The sequence below is a fragment of the Engystomops pustulosus genome, chromosome 7, assembly GCF_040894005.1.
Source record: "Engystomops pustulosus chromosome 7, aEngPut4.maternal, whole genome shotgun sequence".
Taxonomy (NCBI): domain Eukaryota; kingdom Metazoa; phylum Chordata; class Amphibia; order Anura; family Leptodactylidae; genus Engystomops; species Engystomops pustulosus.
The window spans coordinates 135,045,106-135,063,067 of NC_092417.1; the positions used below are offsets into that span (position 1 = coordinate 135,045,106).

Sequence of the window (17,962 nt, forward strand, 5' to 3'; positions counted from 1 at the left end):
TGAGAGGGAACCAGCTTCTTTTTGACCAGAATGGGGCAATAAGGATCAATAGAACCTGCTCGGTCCTCAACTTCTGTAGAACCTTGGGAATCAAAGATATAGGGAGAAAGGCATACATTAGGCCTGTTCCCCACAATTGGCTGAGAGCGTCTAGGCCTGTTGGAGAGCGCCTGGATCCAGAGAGAAGTGGGTCGCCTTTCTGTTTTGGTAAATAGCAAATAGGTCCAATATTGGAGTCCCCCAAAGATAACAGATTTCTACAAAGGTTTCTGGATTTAGAGACCATTTGTTTGGATCCAGTATGAATCTGCTCAGGAAGTCTGCTTCTACATTTTCTGTCCCCTTTAGGTGAATCGCCGAGAGGGAAAGAAGGTAAGATTCTGCCCACTTGAAAATTTGATGGGAAATCCGTCAGGTTCTTTGATTTTGTACCCCCGTTTGCGAAGGTATGCAATAGTTGTCGTATTGTCGGAAAGGATTCTGATAAGTTGGCCCTTTATGGACTTGTGGACTGTTTTGAGGGTCTCTACAACCGCTCTCAGCTCAGATTTGAGGACATGGAGCTAAAGAGATCGTCCCTGAAGATGCAGACCTAGAAGTACTGCCGCCCAACCCTTCAGACTTGCATCGGTACAGATTGTGAGAACTGGAGTGGGGTTCCACCAGACCCCCTTCCTTAGATTTTGGGAATTTTTTCCACCAGCTGAGAGAATGTTTGACTAGGTGAGGAATTTTTACCTTGAGATCCAGATGTAGTGGGTCCTTGTCCAAGCTTGCATAATTCTCGTATGATTTTGAGCCCAAGCCACACACTGGATGCAGGATTTCAAGAGTCCTAGGAGATAGAAGTTCATTTTCTGAAAGAGACTTCCAGCTTGTTTCAATTTTTTAACTTTTTCTTGAGGTAAAAGGGAACTCTGTTTTGTTAAATCTAACATTACCCTAGAAATGTTTTTGTCTTCTCTGGGTTTAAATCTGACTTCTCTTGGTTTATTATCCAACCTAGATCTTGGAGGAGAAGTAGAGATGTCTGTAAGTGAACCCTCAGATTTTTTTTCTGGCAACTAAAAGCAGGTCGTCTAAGTACGGTACTATCACAATGTTTCTCATTCTTAAGTAGGCTACCACTTCCACCATTATTTTGGTGAATATACGTGGGGCAGAAGAAATTCCAAACGGTAGAGCCCTGAATTGGAAGTGAAGGATTTCTCCTTCAGGGGATCGGATTGCAATCCTGAGATATTTTTGGTGGTTTTGTAAAATTGGGACATGATAGTACGAGTCCTTGAGGCCTACTGCACATAGAAAATAATTGTGACCTATTAGAGGTAATGCAGATTTTATTGAATCCATCGTGAAATGTTTGTATCTTAGAAATTTGTTCAGTTTTTTTAAATTTATGACTAAATAGTAGGTACTGTTACCAAAAATAGAGGGGAATAGAACCCTTTCCCAGTCTCCTGAATGTTTGCCCAGAGTTGGAGATTTTGACTCTTGGTGAAGTTGGGGGAAATTTGAAATTTTTTTTGGGGGGGGGGGGGGTGTAAGTGGAGAAATTCTATCTGCAATACCCAGGGACTCGGGGAAATTTCCCATTTGGCTACAAAATAAGAAAGCATCCCCCCCACCTGTAGGTCATCGTCTTTTTGTTTTTAGTTGGGGTTAAAGAGGTAACCGCGACCTGCCCGCCTTTTGCGTAGCTCCACCTGCCGGTCTTTCCCTTGCCAATGAATGGCATTTTATTTTCCCTAGAGGGACAGAAGGGAAAAAGGGGCTTCTTGGGAGGTTTGTTAACCGGAAACCTCTTTTTTCTATATGCAGCTCTTTCCAGGATAGGATCCAGTTCGCTGCCAAATACGAATTCTCCCTGAAAAGGAATTCCACAAAGCATTGTTTTAGACTAAACATCGCCCCACCCTTTGCTTTAGCCACAAAGATCTACGAACCGAGTTGGCCAGGGCCGCTTCTTTAGCTGAGAATCTTAAAGCCTCAGCAGAAGCATCGGCTAAAAATGTAGTGGCGTATGGATTCTATAATGGATTCCCTAGGGGTTTTATTTACTAGGCAAGTTTCTAGTTCGGAACGCCAAAGAAAGAGGGTCCTGGCTACAGATGCGGAGGCAATATTTGTTTTTATATTTAGAGATGTTTCCCACGCTCTTTTTAGAAGGGCATCAGATTTTCAATCTAGAGGGTCTTTAAGCTAAGTGATATGCTCAAAGGGGAGGTCAGGTTTTTTTTTAACCACTTTGGTGATCTGGACATCTACCTTTGGTATAGAATCCCATAAAGAATTATCTTCGAATACTAGCCTATTGCGAAAGTCTATAGGGACTGATAACTTTTTTTTCTAGAACTTTCCGCTCCTCTTAACCGGTTCACGACCGCCCGCCGTGTATTCACGGCGGCGGTCGCGTTCCGATGCATGGAGAGGGCTCACGGGCCGAGCCCTCTCCATAGCCGGTAAGTCTCTGCTGCATATTGCAGCAAAGGCTTACCGGTAACACCCGCGATCAGTGCCGGCACCGATCGCGGGTGTTTTCTTGCTGACCGCAAGGGCGCCGCCATCTTTCCGAGGATCGCCGCTCCCCGTGACGTCATCGGGGAGCGGCGATCCGTCGCCATGGTAGCTTCGGGTCTCACGAAGACCCGAAGCTACTTCGGGTTAACCCATTCATTACAATGTGCTATCAGCACATTGTAATGTATGAGGAGTAAAATCCACATATACTGCCATACTGTAGTATGGCAGTATATGGTAGGATCGATCAGACAACCTAGGGTTAAAGTACCCTAGGGAGTCTGAAAAATAGTAAAAATAAAAATTAAAAAAAAAGTAAAAAAAAAATTATAATAAAAAAACCTAAAAATTCTAATCACCCCCCTTTCCCTAGAACTGATATAAATAAACAGTAAAAATCATAAACACATTAGGTATCGCCGCGTCCGAAAATGCCCGATCAAAATATAATAACGGTTTTTCACTGCGTTTAACCCCGTAAAAATTCTATAAAAAGTGATCAAAAGGTCGTACAGTCCTAAAAATAATATCATTGAAAACATCATCAAAAGTCGCAAAAGATGACACCACCCTCAACATACGAAGTATGGAAAAGTTATAAGCACAAGAAAGCGGCAAAATAAAAATAAAAAATTTGTCCGTGAGGTTTTAATTTTTGTAAATGTATGAAAACATAAAACCTATACAAATTTGGTATCCCTGTAATAGTACTGACCCAAAGAATAAATTAGATGCGTCATTTGTGGCGTGAAGTGAAAGCCGTAATATCCAAGCCCACAAGAATACGACACAAATGCGTTTTTTCACCATTTTCACTGCATTTGGAATTTTTTTCCCACTTCCCAGTACATGGCATGGAATATTCAATGCGGTCACTATGAAGTGCAATTTGTTACGCAAAAAACGAGCCGTCACATAGCTTTTTACGTGTAAAAATAAAAAAGTTATAGATTTTTGAAGGTGGGGAGTGAAAAATGGAAATGAAAAAACGGGAAAGGGCCCGGTCCTTAACCGGTTAAACTAGATCTTTTAATGTGTCTACTACTGGAAAGACACGTTTCTTTTTATGTTTTAGTCCCCCCCACCCAAAGAGTTCGGACTGAACCGAGGTTGGTTCAACCACATCTTCGATATCTAGGGTATTTTTTTAATGCTTTTAATAAATTGTCCAGGTCCTCTGAGGAAAAGAGATATTTAGCGTGACCTTGTTCTTTAGCTTGGACTTCATCTAGGTCATCAAATTTTTTGCTAAAGGAAGCTGAAGGGAAATCTGAATCCTGATCAGAAGAGGACGACTGAATATATATGACCTTTTTCCTGGGGGGGTTAAGGTAAATGTGCAGCAATAGATGAGGATACTTCTTTAATTAATGATCTAGTTTGTCTATTTAAGAATTTTTTTCCTCTTTAGGGATTTTATTCAGGCATTCTGGACATTAACTCTTTTCATAGTCCTCTGCCATTTTTGCATTACATAACCCACATCGTTTGGATGGTTTTTACCTCTCTCTGTTCCTTCTCTGTGGGTTCTTTCTGTTCTTTACCCTGAGAAAGCATACATGATAACAGCAATTACTAGTTAGATATGCTGAAATTTAATGTAGGAGAGAGGTCAGCCCAGGGCTTGTACTTACGGGTACCAGAACCTGAAATACACCTATCACTTTGTCTGCCATGTGGATGACGGGAACGCTGCAGCAGTTTGTTGTCCGGACGCCTTATGCCGGAGGCTTGGCGTTCTTATGACTAGGCACCCCCCGCCCTTCCTCTTGGAGAGACCCAGAAGCATACCAGGATAGATGGCTGCGATTGCTAGACCGGAAGCCGTTATGATGCGCCGTAAGTCAGCTGCATGCTAGGACTCCATCCTCTCCTACCAGCTTGCTAATGCTGGAACCAGCACCACAGGCTGAAGGAACCGGAGCAATGAGGAAGGTTTAGCCAACGGTCACCCGAGTGATGCGCCGGACAACTTTAGAGTGATGCATTGGCTCCTCGATCATCCCATCACCACGCTAATGCCAACGGGTACGGCATTAGTCCAATAGTTCAGAGCAGAGGAGCAAGATTAGCCCACCGGCCAGACAGGTAACCTCCCCTTCACTTTAGTCACACGGGACCGTTCAACTGGCATGAGCAGAGGAGGGTGTTGGGTGGCAGGGGGTTAATATCCTTTCCCAATACTAGGTATAAGTGTGGGAGCTGATTGGAATCTGAAGAAACCATAAAAAGTTGCTAAAAAAGTGAAAAACGTCAATTCTCCCTGGTGGACAATCTCTTACAACTTATATCCCATAGGGACAGGAAGACACTGGTGTTGAGTGCTAGGAAGGAGCCTTAGACTTCCTGTACCTACAGGGCATAAGGAGCATCCTACAGGTGGGGCCCATCGTGGGAACGTGGTGGAAATAAGATTTGCTTTACTGTATTAGTTTTTTTTACTGAAATTGTAAAAATATATAACTATATAAATGAGGCATCGCCAAAATATTAATAATCTATACAATAAAGTGTTATTTTTATGGTACACTTTGCAGCCCCAAAAGAGGGGAACTGGAATTTCCTTTTTTCCTTTTCCTCCATACATTCAAGAGTTAATAAAATCTCAATCAGCTAACAACCCACTAAAATGAAGTATCTGCAGAATGCCACTGTTGTTGCAGAAAATGAGGCCTTATATGTCCAAAGATTGTATAGCCAATAAAAAGTGATAATGCAAAAACTGCTGTAAATGGCGCAGCTTCACTTCAATGCGCTCGCGCGTTCCCATACAGCAGTCCCAACCAGATTGATCCCCAATCTCTCCTGAGTATAACAAACTTTGTAGAGCGTTTTGGTATTTTATACACTGAGAATTTGTACTATTTTTGAAAAACATTAATTGGGCCAAAAAAATTTTTTTTTATCAAATAAAGTTTATTGAAAACCAAAACAATAGTTTTCTATTTTGCACACAATTGTTTTATCCCCTGTAAAACAAAGAGTTATCCAACTTCATGAACGTTGTTTTACATATGTAAAGGGGTTAAGTTTCTATAATGTGGTAATTTATGGGGTTTTACTTCTATTTAGACCTCTTAAAAGTGACTTGATACCTGAGCAAGTCCCTTAATAGCAACCCTTGATATGCAAATTTTCTAAAGAGGCTACTGGGACGTGGAGTAGCCGGAGCAGAGGCTGCTCTTTCATCCTCCTACCAGTTATCTTCAGTGCGCAGCAATGTGGAGCTGCGCACATACGTCCGCAAAGCCGTAGTTCTGCACATGCAGAGGCTAATGAGGCGTGGAGTAGCAGCGCCGTGTAGCGTCAGCGCCGGCTACACCCTAGTAGCCTCTAATGGCCTTGGTATGCAATTTTTTTTTTTTTTTTTTTAAAGATTGTTGGGACTAAAGGCTATCCTTACATTTGTTAGATGCACCAACCACTGGATCTACCTTCATAGGTAGAGCCATATAGTATGTTTCCTTTAAGGGGTTAATGTGATAGATATTTTGTATCTCTTTTTGTAAGCACTGAACCCCTTTTTGAATCAAAACTTCACTTTAATGTTGGTCCTTCTCATTCTCATGGTGGAAGATGGTAACAATGTACACAAAAACACAATATATTTCAAAACAGCTCTTTATTTAGGAAAAAAATGTTAGCATATTTAAACTTCAGACAAGCAAGATAACTTTTCAGTTGTATGCCACATTACTTCCCTTCTTGCTTACACAAACTAGGGGGGGGAAATAATAATACACTAGATAGGATTCCTAAAAAAAGAACTTACAAAAAAGTACAATTAAGAAGTTTTGAAATTTACTATACAAACAGAACCTGAAAGCTTATTTCACATAAATAACGCTGTGATTGTTTTTTTTTTAAATCAGCACACTGGTTTCAAACTTAAGGGGGAAAAAAGGAATCAACATACATTTTTGAGCTGTAAATTAAAACACGGGCTGTAGATTGGCAACTTGAAATAGTAAGTACAAATATACTTGCTAGGGGGAAAACCATAAGTATATATTGTGAAATGAATCAGCATGAAGTACGCACACAACCTAAAAGGGTTGGGGTATACAGTTACTACTAAAAACAGGAAAAATGTTTGGTTAACTAAACTACATGGAAAAAGTATACAGATATTGTTACCCCCTTAAAAACTAACTGTATTAGGGTAATAAAGGCCAATAAGTAAATTATGCAAGAAATTATTTGAGTTTGGAAACTAATTTCTCATGATATTGTAATTGGATATCTTAAATTTTACATCTGTTTAAGATCTATTTTTTTTCCCAAACCAAGTATGTTATCTCTCCCTCTAGATATTTCAGCAGGTTCATCATTCTTTAATAAAAAAATTAAAAAAAAAAAAAAAAAGGAAAGAAAGAAATCGGGATGTTGCACATTTGAAGTTCAGCCGAGAATTTTTTTTTTAAATTGCAACACAACTGGAGACCACGACGGAGCACGAAAATATCTTACCTAAAATACAAAAAAATAGAGCATTTGCAGTTTTTGCGTGTTACACATTTTCACATCATGATTAGATAAAATATATTTTTATGAGGTACAACTGTTCTAGTGGCCCATGGAAACCAATCAGAGCTCAACTGTAATTTTATAAACATCTGTGGGAAAAGATCAGTACTGAATGGTTGCCATGCACAACTAGAACAGTTCTGCTCTAAGAGGCTTATGATAAATATCCCCCATGGATTCTCTCTTCACAAAGCTGACCTTTTCTATGTTGAGATCTTATACTATCATTCACTTGCAACACAATAACGATTTTTCCAGCTGATAAACATAGGGTCCATCGCCTGCTCTGCCACACAACACTTCCTGTTTGTCTACCAACATCAAAGTAAAAACTAGGAAAGGCTACTCAGCCAACAACATGTTGAAGAGGTAACCCAGTTGGCCGAAGAACCCCCCACCATAGTGTTTACTCTGGTGCCTGAAAATACCAAAAATGTGCAATGTGGAAGGACTGCAAGAAAACAATTTATCAGTTTTAAGTCCTATAAGTCTTTCCTTTGTAAGCAAGACCATTAAAGGGATGTTCCCATTTAAGCCAATGAATGTTAGGAACTGTTACAGAAAGTATATTGGAAAATTGTATAACTTTTCATAATAAAAACCATAACTCTTCTCTGCTTGCTGTGATTCAGTAGAAAACTTCTTTGCTTACTACCAGTAGATAGAAATGTGACCATGGTCACACAGGCGCATGGCCCGTTATAAACACATCTGATTACTTCCTGTGATACCAACAAGCTGTGCACCTGTGTTACCATGGTCATATTTTAGAGCATTGGTAGTAAACAGAAGCTTTCTATAGAATGACAGAAAGCAGAGATTTAGAAAACCACAAGAAATCGATACAAAGTATATAATTTGTGGAACAGCTTTCTCCTTTAAAATCAAATTCACCCACTCAGTTCATCTCTATTACCTGCGAAAATGACAAAACTGCACCCAAAACCACCTATAAACTAATTGCAAATGCAGTTTTAACTGCACCGTGTGACTGCACCCATAGATATCTACAGTAAAAATGTAAAAAAAACCCTTAAAATTTATTCAAAAATGAGGTTTGGCAAAAACTTGATTAAACTTTCATTCTCAGTTGACACTAACTCTAAGTAGTGTATAATACACTTTGCTTTAAACAATAGGCATTTACATTTTTACATGTAAAGGAAAAAAGAAAATTCAACAATATAATAAATTCAGTGTAAATGAAGGCCAGCTTACATTATGAAGTGGCTCAAATAAAAGCCTAACAATTCACAAGCCCAGAAAACCATATTTGGGGCGATGCCACACAAGGAGTTTGCTTCTTGCTTAAAAACTGATTCAAAACGCCATGTGTGGCATCACCCTTAGGATCCGTTTTTACAGAGATTTTCGGTAGTTTTGCTGAAAAATTGCAGCAAGACAACTGTAAAAACCAAGTGGCAAAACACACAATTCAATTAAGTCTCCTCAGTAACATAGCTACTCCATCCTTGAAAATTTGTGTTATAATCACTTACCTGCAAATGGATATATTCTAACATGAATATGCAATTTTCTTTAACTGTAAAATATATAATGCATGTACCCGTCATAGGCCCACAATAACCAAGGAGAAGTTAAAGGAAGCCTACCATTTGATTTGATGCATTATAAAGCAAACACACCTTGAGACAGCTGCAACTACACTGATTTGAACACATCTTGGTTAATCCCTGTGCCAAGTGGTTTTGTTGATAAAACAGATAACAGAATAATGAAGCTTTCTGCTCCTTCGCTTGTCTTGCAGTGACTGCAGGAGAGAATGACATCTGGCTTGTGCCTGGAGACAGAATAATCAATTGCTGCACCATCCCCCAGCTGCTGTGTATGAGTTATCCAGCTCAGGTTGATTAGTGCTTGACTAGTCATGCTTTACATAGAAGCCATTCTAGCTCCAAGCTCCTGTGTAATGTGTAAGCCAGTCTGTCCCAGCTTTCCCAAGGCCCTGAATGGTTTAGCTGAAAAAACAATTGAACCAATCAGCACAAGGATTAACCAAGATATGATCCTGCATCAGGGTAGCTACAGCATTCTCAGGGTATGTTTAGTTCATACTGCATCAAAAATGGTAGGTTTCCTTTAAATGGAAATACTCTAATAACAAAAACGGAAGCAGATAAGAGCTTCTGCAAGTTTGTTCTCCTGAATGTCTTGGAAGAAATAGTCAAAAATGCTAACAGAACGGAGAAGTTTGAAATAAGTAAACTATCACGAGGGGAAAATTAAATAAAAATGAACCCTCACCTCCAGTGTTTAGTAATACCGCGAACGTTCAGCGTAGGAATTCCGCATGTATCGTGGGTTATCATAGAGTGTGTTACGCAGAGCAGGAGTTACTCTGCGCTCTGCTACATATTCATCCACAGCCGCGGTTGCAGGAGGCCGACGTAGTGGGCTTCGCTCCCGTGCGTAATAGCTGGGAAGTGGAGGAGGCGGTAACAGATGCCTCTCGTATGGAGAGGTCTCCAGTCGTTTTCTGTGTGACAAAGCGGACATTGATGGAGGGGGGAGAGGCAGCCGACGGTCCATATAGGCATCATAAGATGAGGGGCGTATACGATAGCGATGATAGTAGTCAATGAGATGGCGGCGTTCCCGCTCATAATACATACGCTCGGCGTAGACAGCCGCCGCACTGCGCATAGGGACATAAGGATCTGCAAAAGGGTCATGGCTGTAGGGTGATGCCATATCAATCTCATGAGCCATTTGATCTAATGGGCATACTCCGGACCAGTGGCCATCCTTCCCGCAACGATAACATCGACTTCGTTCTCCCATCCCCGGAGTGACTCGCAGACGACTCGTAGAAAGCTGAACGTGCATCCGTTTGCCTTTAAGAGAGCAACAACAACCAACAAGGGTCGGTGGTGAGAAGTCAGGACTGATGCCTTAACTGCGTACTAATAAGAGTAACTACAATACATACCTAGATTAATAAACAAACACATCAAAACAACATTTTAGATAAGCAAAGTTGAAAAAGATAGGCATTCCCCGAAATGTCTTGCTTTACCTTTTCTGGCTGCGAAAAACTTGTGCTTTTAAGAAATGTATTGCATTTGCTGGTAGTATGGCAATAGAATACATACCATTAGGGCAAGGGGACTTGACTGCTTTTTGAAAGGGACCAGTTTTCAGGTGAAATTCCAGGATACACAGCAATGAAGATTAAAATAGGAAACCTGATGTTCCAAATAAAGGTAACTTCGTGATTATGCCAGCAATACAGCACATGATCTTTGAGGAAACCGAATGGCTAGTTATTGCTTCTCATTAACAAATTCTTGGGACTCATTAGTTAGGCCATGTGATCTCACCATGACTTACCAATAATTACTTACCTGCATCTGACCAGAGGTCTCAGTACATGTACTATACCACACATGGTCTTCAGCAGTGGTGGGGGGGGGGCTGGGGGCTAAATCACAAACTCTTAGGGTGGTTTCATATTAACGCCCCCCCCCCCCCCCCCCCCCCCCACTGAACCCATTTTCGCTTCTAGACACATACATATTGGTTCTCTCTTCCTGGTTTCAGTCATTTTTCACTGATGTTTTGTATATCCATTCTTTACAATAGGCTTTTTCACACTTCAGTTTTTTTTCAGTGACCAAATTAGAACCCGTTCTTTGAGTTCACTGACAAAATTGACCAGTGGAAAAAAAAAAAAAAAAAAAAAGGAGTGATAAAGACCATTGAAAATAATGATTCAGTAAAGAATCGGTGAAAGATCACAGAAGAGAAAAAAAAAACCAAAAACCTGTATATGTTCATTATCCAACTCATGCCGTGACTGTGTGAATCTACCTGTATGTTTTAATAACGGCAAATAAAGATTGAAGTTTTATATGAAAGATGGACGAGTCTGGAGCTGGTCTTGTTTTCATATAAGTGTTGCAGCTATTTGGCAGTTCCCATAATTATTTAGGTTTCACAATGGTGTTTTTTCACATCAGTCATTTTTCACTGAACCCATTTAGCCTTATGAACATATACAGTTTTTTTTCTCTTCCGTGATCCTTCACCGATTCCTTACTGAATCATTATTTTCAATGGTCTTTATCACTGCATTATTTTTTTCTTTTCCCTGGTCAATTTTGTCAGTGAACTCAAAGAACGGGTTCTAATTTGGTCACTGAAAAAAAACTGAAGTGTGAAAAAGCCCATTGTAAAGAATCAGTATACAAAGCATCAGTGAAAAATGACTGAAACCAGGAAAAGAGAACCAATATGTATGTGTCTAGAAGCGGCACTTCCTCTTGCCGCTGCTTGATGCAATCTCACTGCAGCAGAGGAAGTTTCAGCACAAAGTGGAGGAGAGGGGAGTGCTTCTTGCTGAGCGTTACAGCCTGTGAATCTACAGCACTGAGGGACTGTTTCACCACAGCAGCCTTCATGCTCAATAGAATAATTTCAAAAGTTTGTTTTAGATGGAAGGAAACCATGGCTAAAAATAATAAAATTATATAATTTCCACAGTCATAGTGCCCAAGTCTATGAGTAAGGGTCCCTGGCTAATCCATGCATGATTGTGATGGAAGATTCCCTTTAAGGGCTGAATTTATCACCAAGGAGGAAAGGAATTTCATACTTCTATGGTTGTAGAAATAGCTCTACACTTTGTGTCCTTTAAGTTATGTATAGTAGGCACAAAGAGGAGAAGTGTATTAGGTGGGAGTCGCAGGGAAAATACTTTGTGTGAATATTGTACACCATTAAGAGCCTCATCTCCGCTGGTAGGGAAGAACAAAAGCTTTAGGAGGGATGGGAGATCAGCATCATTCTTCTAAAATATAAAAAGGGATTGTCTGGGAATCAACACACAAAATGCCTACGTGTGGGAACCCTTCACTAGCGCCCCACCAATCAGCATAATACAAGAAGGTATTCTGGCTCAACCCCAGAGATGGCTAGCTTAAAGAGGGCATGTCACCCAGAAAAAGTGCACTAGGAACATCTAAAGTAAGCAGCTCCTAGTGCTAAAACAAATGCAGCAGTGTTACAATGATAGCATTATTATTATTATGTGCAGAACAAATACTGTATACATATATATGTACAGTATTCATGAGGGGGCGGTCTGAGGCGCTGCCTCTCCCCAGGACCGCCCCGCTCGCTCCATAGAGCAGCGGTGACTGACGCACATCATGGGGCAGACACCTCCCCCAAACCCAGCCCCTCATGATGTACTGTACATCAGAGAAGTGTTAGTTACCGGATGTTTCATATAACGCTAAGTGTAACACTGCTGCTTTTGTTTTAGGGTGACAGGTCCTCTTTAATGGTGTTTTCCCGAACATGAGTATTCATGACATATTAACAGGATAATCAAATACCAGATAGATGCAAGTACCACCTTCTGGATACGGCATGAATAGCCAACATGGGAACACCCATTTAATCACTAGGGTTCTCTTTTTTTTTTTAAACCCCAAACTTTTTCTGGCATTCACTATATATGCTGAAGAATACTGATCTACGAAAGAGTCCTGACTGACTTTGATTGAAAGAAAAGTGCTCTTATAGTTCACCTTTAAATTCATAGTTGTTAAGATTTCTGATGGCTTCAAGGGCTTCCTCTGCTTTCTCCATGTGAACAAACGCATAATCCTTTACAATATCACATTCCAAGACAGTGCCATATTCTTCAAATTTTTCACGCAATTCGTCATTGGTGCAGTCGGGGCTAAGGCTACTAACATGAAGCTTGGTAGAAGCTTTGGGTTTGCCCCTGCTGTGTTCCACATTAATGGAGACACCATGCAATTTATATTGGTTCAGATTTTCAACTGCTTCGTCTGCCTCTTTTTTCTCTTCCATATGGACAAAGCCATAATTTGTGATGATATCACATTCAGAAACTTTTCCATACTGTTCAAACAGCTCCTTCAGTTCTGCTGGTGTTGCCTCGGGTGGGATGTTACCAATAAAAAGTTTCACCATCTTGACTATCTAAAGATTAAAAAAACAAATGACAAAAAATTGCCAATTACAAAAGTCAAACCATATAGACAAAAACATATGCATGTTCTGTCAAACAACCAACTACGAACATATACCAGACATTCATATTCAGTGTAGCTTTCTCTCTAAACTGACCACAGACTTAAGATTTTATGGCATAGCTGTCAATGCACACTTAGGCTGGTGCCATACATACCGCTTTGTCTGCGTCTGAAAACGCAAACAAAGCCGCACCCACCGGGGCGGCGCGCGACGGGATCGGGCTGCCGTTGCGTTGTGCATTAAATTAACGCAAAACACTGGCAGCTCATTCCTGATCGCAGGCATTTCCATAGAAACGCTGATGTTATCGGGCCACAGAGAAGGACAAGGGTGCTGAATGAGGAGATATACTAAGCTCCAGGCTTCTCTGCAGTAATTTTCACCTTGGATATGTCTAAGATAATAAACTTTACATTGCACCATCAAATTCCACAGCGCTTTACAAATCATGGCAGCTGATAGCTGGTTCAAGCAGCAGAATTTTTATTTATCAACTTATTTTATACTGTCCAGCCTTTCCCTTTTAAAGAATGGCTGGACCATTATACAAGCTCTTATAACGCTTGTCACCTCATCCTCAAAGACTGTAAGCTCTTGCAAGCAGGGCCTTCACTCCTATTGTTCCATATTAATGTAACGTAATATTTTTATATGTCTCCTATGATTTGTAAAACCCTACAAAATATGATGGTGCTTTGTAAATAAAGATTATTATTGTCACTGCCATATAGCTCTCTACAATAAATGGACATGAGAAAATCCCACTGCTGGCAGAGGGGGTGAATCAAGGGGTCTGCCACATACTTTAGATGGAGGTTCAGTTCCTAAAGTAAGGGGTGGACTGAAACATCTGCTGTGCATGAACAGTCTACAAGCACAAACAACATTGAAAGCCCTCTATATCTATTAGAATGGACTCCAACCTTTGTCTCCATGAGTAGACTGCACATCATATTCCAGTGAATTACTACTGGAGAAGATTTACACATTTTTCAGTCATCCAACTATCGGCAGATCATAGACCTAAGATACCACAACACTAAGGGACTAAAGTGGAAATGCCCAGGTATAGAAAAAGGAAATAACACAGATGGGGACTGAAAAAAACCCAACAGGTCTCCCTCAGGTTATATACGTACATGAAGAAAACTGACCATTAGCACAAAATGCACCCACAGCAAGGCAGCCTGGCACACATTGTACATACAGCCCCTCACCAGAAGGTTATGCTTCTACAATACAACGAGGGAGCATAACCTAAGTCCAGCCTCCACCTGACAAAAAAAACACTATGGTCGGCACTCGGCAGGCGAGAGCCCCTCCTAGCCAGGCCTGGTGCACTCGCCATTACACATAGACACAGGCAGACCACCCCCGTGAGGAAGCTTAGCAGCATCCCGAACACTATCACCCCATAGTTGTGTGGAGAAGCTCAACCTGATCTGCAAAAGCCGGGAAACTCACCTTTTTCCTTCACGCACGAACGACACAAAATGGCAACTACCGAGGCCGCTAACCTGACTAAGGAAAGAGAGAGGCGGGACTTAAACGTGGGCGCCGTTAATTGGTAAACGCTAAGTGCGTTCTACAATATGATTGGCTAGCGCTATAGCCGGCTCAGGTCACCGTCCAATAGTAAGATTCGTAGACGGGAAGTCTCTCGTTACCCGGCAGCACTAGAGTGTTCTCTATTACTGAGAGGAGGACGGCAGATAATGCAGCCGCCATTTTGTAGAATGTATGCGGGCGTAGCCTCATGTAAAATGGTGCACGGAAATCGTGCATAGCAGGTGGTGGGGATGTGTGTGTTTGCATATTTTCTGTATTATGTGCACTGGAGCGAAATTGTCACTTTTAGCTTATGGCAGTATTTAGGCTCTTAGGTATCCGGCAGATACATTTGTAACGGTTAGTTTGCATATGAACTAATCGGAAACCACTAAATTAATAAATGAAAAGTTTTAAAGCTTGTGTATAGTGTCAATGAGTAACCCGGAGGGTGTGTTCACACTTACAGAAACGGAATCAAAGATGTGTTTCTATGGAAACAAATGCAGTCGGTAACCAGCTCCTGGAGTCTTGCATGTAAACAATACAGGACAATGGGTGTTGGTTACCGAACAGGAACAGATATGCGATCAGGCGGTGGCACGCCCCTGTGCACTTTTATTCCACTTCTAAACTGAGTACAAGCGGTACGTGTGACTGCACCCTAAAATTGCTATAACCCCATAACGACCAGTCCCTTTTTCGTCTTTTTTGTGACTTTGGATGAAGTTTTCAATGCTACCATTTTAACCCCTTAACACAAGCCACTTTTCACCTTCCTGACACGGCCCATTTTTTCAAATCTGCCCTGTGTCACTACAAGTGGTTATAACTTCGGAACGCTTTAACATATCCAAGTGATTTTAAAATAGTTTTCTCGTGACACATTGTACTTCATGTTAGTTGAAACATTTTGGTGCTATGTTTTGCATTTATTTATGAGAAAATCAGATATTTGGTGAAAATTTGGAAAAATTCTTGATTTTCAAACTTCAAAATGTCCTACTTTTTCCATACATAGTCATAACCGCAAAAATACTTAATAACTAACATTCACTAAATGTCTTCTTTATGTGGACATGGTTTGTTATGCATACTCTTATTTTTGTAGGATGTTATGGGGCTTTGAACGTCAGGTGCGATTTTTCACATTTTCATAAAAAACGCAAAATCCTGCTATTGAGGGACCTGCTCTGGTTTCAAATCACTTTGAGAGACCTAAATAAAAGTAAAACCCCATAAATTACCCCATTATAGAAACTACACCCCTCAACGTACGTAAAACAACTTTTATGAAGTTTATTAACCCTTTAATTTTTTTACAGGGGTTAAAACAAAATAGGATGCAATTTTGAAAGGGAAATTTTTTTGGCTAAATGAATGTGTTTATCAAAAAATTTACAAATTTTCAGTGGATAAAATACCAAAACGCTCCACAAAATTTGATACCCAATCCCTCCCGCGTATAACAATACCCCATATGCGGTGGTAACCTGCTGTATGGGCACACGCCAGGGCATTGAGGGGGGAGCTGCGCCATTCAGAGCAGATTATGTATTGTCACTTTATAATGGCTATACAATTTTTATTTTTTGGGCAATTTGGACATTTAAGGGCTTACTTTTTGCGACATGAGATGCACTTTACAAATACTTAATTTTAGTGGGTCTTTAGCTAATTGATGAGGTTTTATTAACTCTTGAATGTATGGGTGAAAAGAAAATTGTCAATTTTGGTTTCCTTTCTTTTTGTATATTTTGTGGGTCGTACACCGTACACTAAAAATACTATATTATCTTTATTCTACAGATCACTACGATTATGGTGATACCTCATTTATATAGTTTTTCATTTATTTTTACAATTTTACTGGATAAAAACTAATATAGAGGAAATCTCATTTGTTTTTGCATCGCCATCTTTTCTGAGACGTAACTTTAATATTTTGTGGTTGACAGAGCTAGTCTAGGGCTTATTTTTTATGTGTTGAGTTGTTCTTTTCAGTGGTACCATTTTGGCGCATATAACTTTTTTTGATCACTTTTTAGAACATTTTTGTGCAGAGATTTTATGAAAAATGTACATTTTTGTCGTGTTTTTCGGGTTTTGTTTTTACAGCGTTCACCGAGCGGGTCCAATAATGTTTCTGAGTTATTGTACGGATTGTTACGGACGCGACGATATCAAATATGTGGGGATTTTTTGGCGATTTTGTGTTTTTCTCCCTTTATTGCATGTGTATAGGGAATATTTGTGTTTAGGGGACTTAAACTTTAATTAATTATTTTTATTCAAAAATGTTTTTATTTAATGTTTTTAACTTTTTTAATTTACTTTTACAGGTAAGCTTGAAGAAGCGATCCACGGATCGCTTGTTCAAGCTATTCTTCACATTACACAGTGTAATACAGATGTATTACACTGTGTAATGTAACACACTGAGCATGCTGTGCATGCTCAGTGTGTTACAGCCGGGTCCTGTCAGAAGGCACGGACCCGGCTACAGTAAGGAGATCGTGCAGCCCCGGGCACCGGCAGTCCCAGGGCTGCGATCGGAACAGCGGACCCCCCCGGTAAGCGCCGCCGGGGGGGGTCCGATTCGCTTTAAATTCCCCCTAACACGCCGCAGTCAGCGTGACCGCGGCCTGTTAGGGGTTAACACCCGCGATCGGAGAAATCTCCGATCGCGGGTGTTTAGAGGCAGGTGTCGGCTATGATATATAGCTGACACCCGCAGCTTCTGGCCCCGGCTCCATTCAGGAGCCGGGGCCAGAAGCATGACGTAATAGTACTGCATTTTGCGGGAACGCACCTCCCGCAATGCAGTACTATTATGTCAAATGTCGGGAAGGGGCTAAGGACTATGGCCTTTTGATCAGTTTTTTATTGAATTTTTTATATTTCTCAAAATGGCAAAAATAGTGGGATTTTTCGACTTTGGCCACTATATTCCACTATGGCAGGGGTCAGGAACCATTTTGGCTGAGAGAGCCATGAACGCCACATATTTTAAAATGTTATTCCGTGAGAGCCGTACCAAATGCACATGCCCCCCAGTAGATAGGTAGACCCAGTGTCACTGTTGCCCCTACGATCTAGGTCTCGGATCGCGGGCATACCTGTGCCACTCTCCGTGGTGGCGCCCCTTTCCGAGCTCACTCAACCCACCACTTTCCGGGCGCGTTCACACGTTCTGCTAGCGCCGCGTTCATAACGCGACGCTAGCGCACAGGGGGCGGAGTTTGGGGCGACCGCATATGTGTTTCCAGAGAAACGTATGCGATCGGGTTATTAATCGCATATGCGATCGGCCCGAGCCCCGCCCACTGTGCACTAG

The 17,962-nt window shown here is 40.9% G+C and overlaps 1 protein-coding gene across 5 annotated transcripts; it reads right to left on the bottom strand.

The window, feature by feature from the left end:
* Positions 1 to 6,125: 6,125 nt before the first annotated feature.
* Positions 6,126 to 15,116, bottom strand: LOC140070869 (RNA-binding protein 4B-like). Of its 5 annotated transcripts, none has more exons than XR_011849008.1 (4): positions 14,542 to 14,692; positions 12,603 to 13,023; positions 10,161 to 10,253; positions 6,126 to 6,990 (listed from the first exon to the last, which is right to left on the bottom strand). XR_011849008.1 is itself a non-coding variant. In XM_072117883.1 (4 exons), exons 2-3 carry the CDS (start codon positions 13,012 to 13,014, stop codon positions 9,322 to 9,324), a joined length of 993 nt encoding a protein of 330 aa, XP_071973984.1. In that variant the 5' UTR covers positions 13,015 to 13,023; positions 15,093 to 15,116; the 3' UTR covers positions 6,126 to 6,990; positions 9,313 to 9,321. The 5 variants fall into 5 exon arrangements, 4 of the variants coding, with proteins under 4 accessions (XP_071973984.1, XP_071973983.1, XP_071973985.1 ...); XM_072117883.1 differs by lacking the exons at positions 10,161 to 10,253; positions 14,542 to 14,692 and adding exons at positions 9,313 to 9,902; positions 15,093 to 15,116; XM_072117882.1 differs by lacking the exon at positions 10,161 to 10,253 and adding an exon at positions 9,313 to 9,902 and having other exon boundaries at positions 14,542 to 14,691.
* Between the last annotated feature and the right edge of the window lie 2,846 nt (positions 15,117 to 17,962).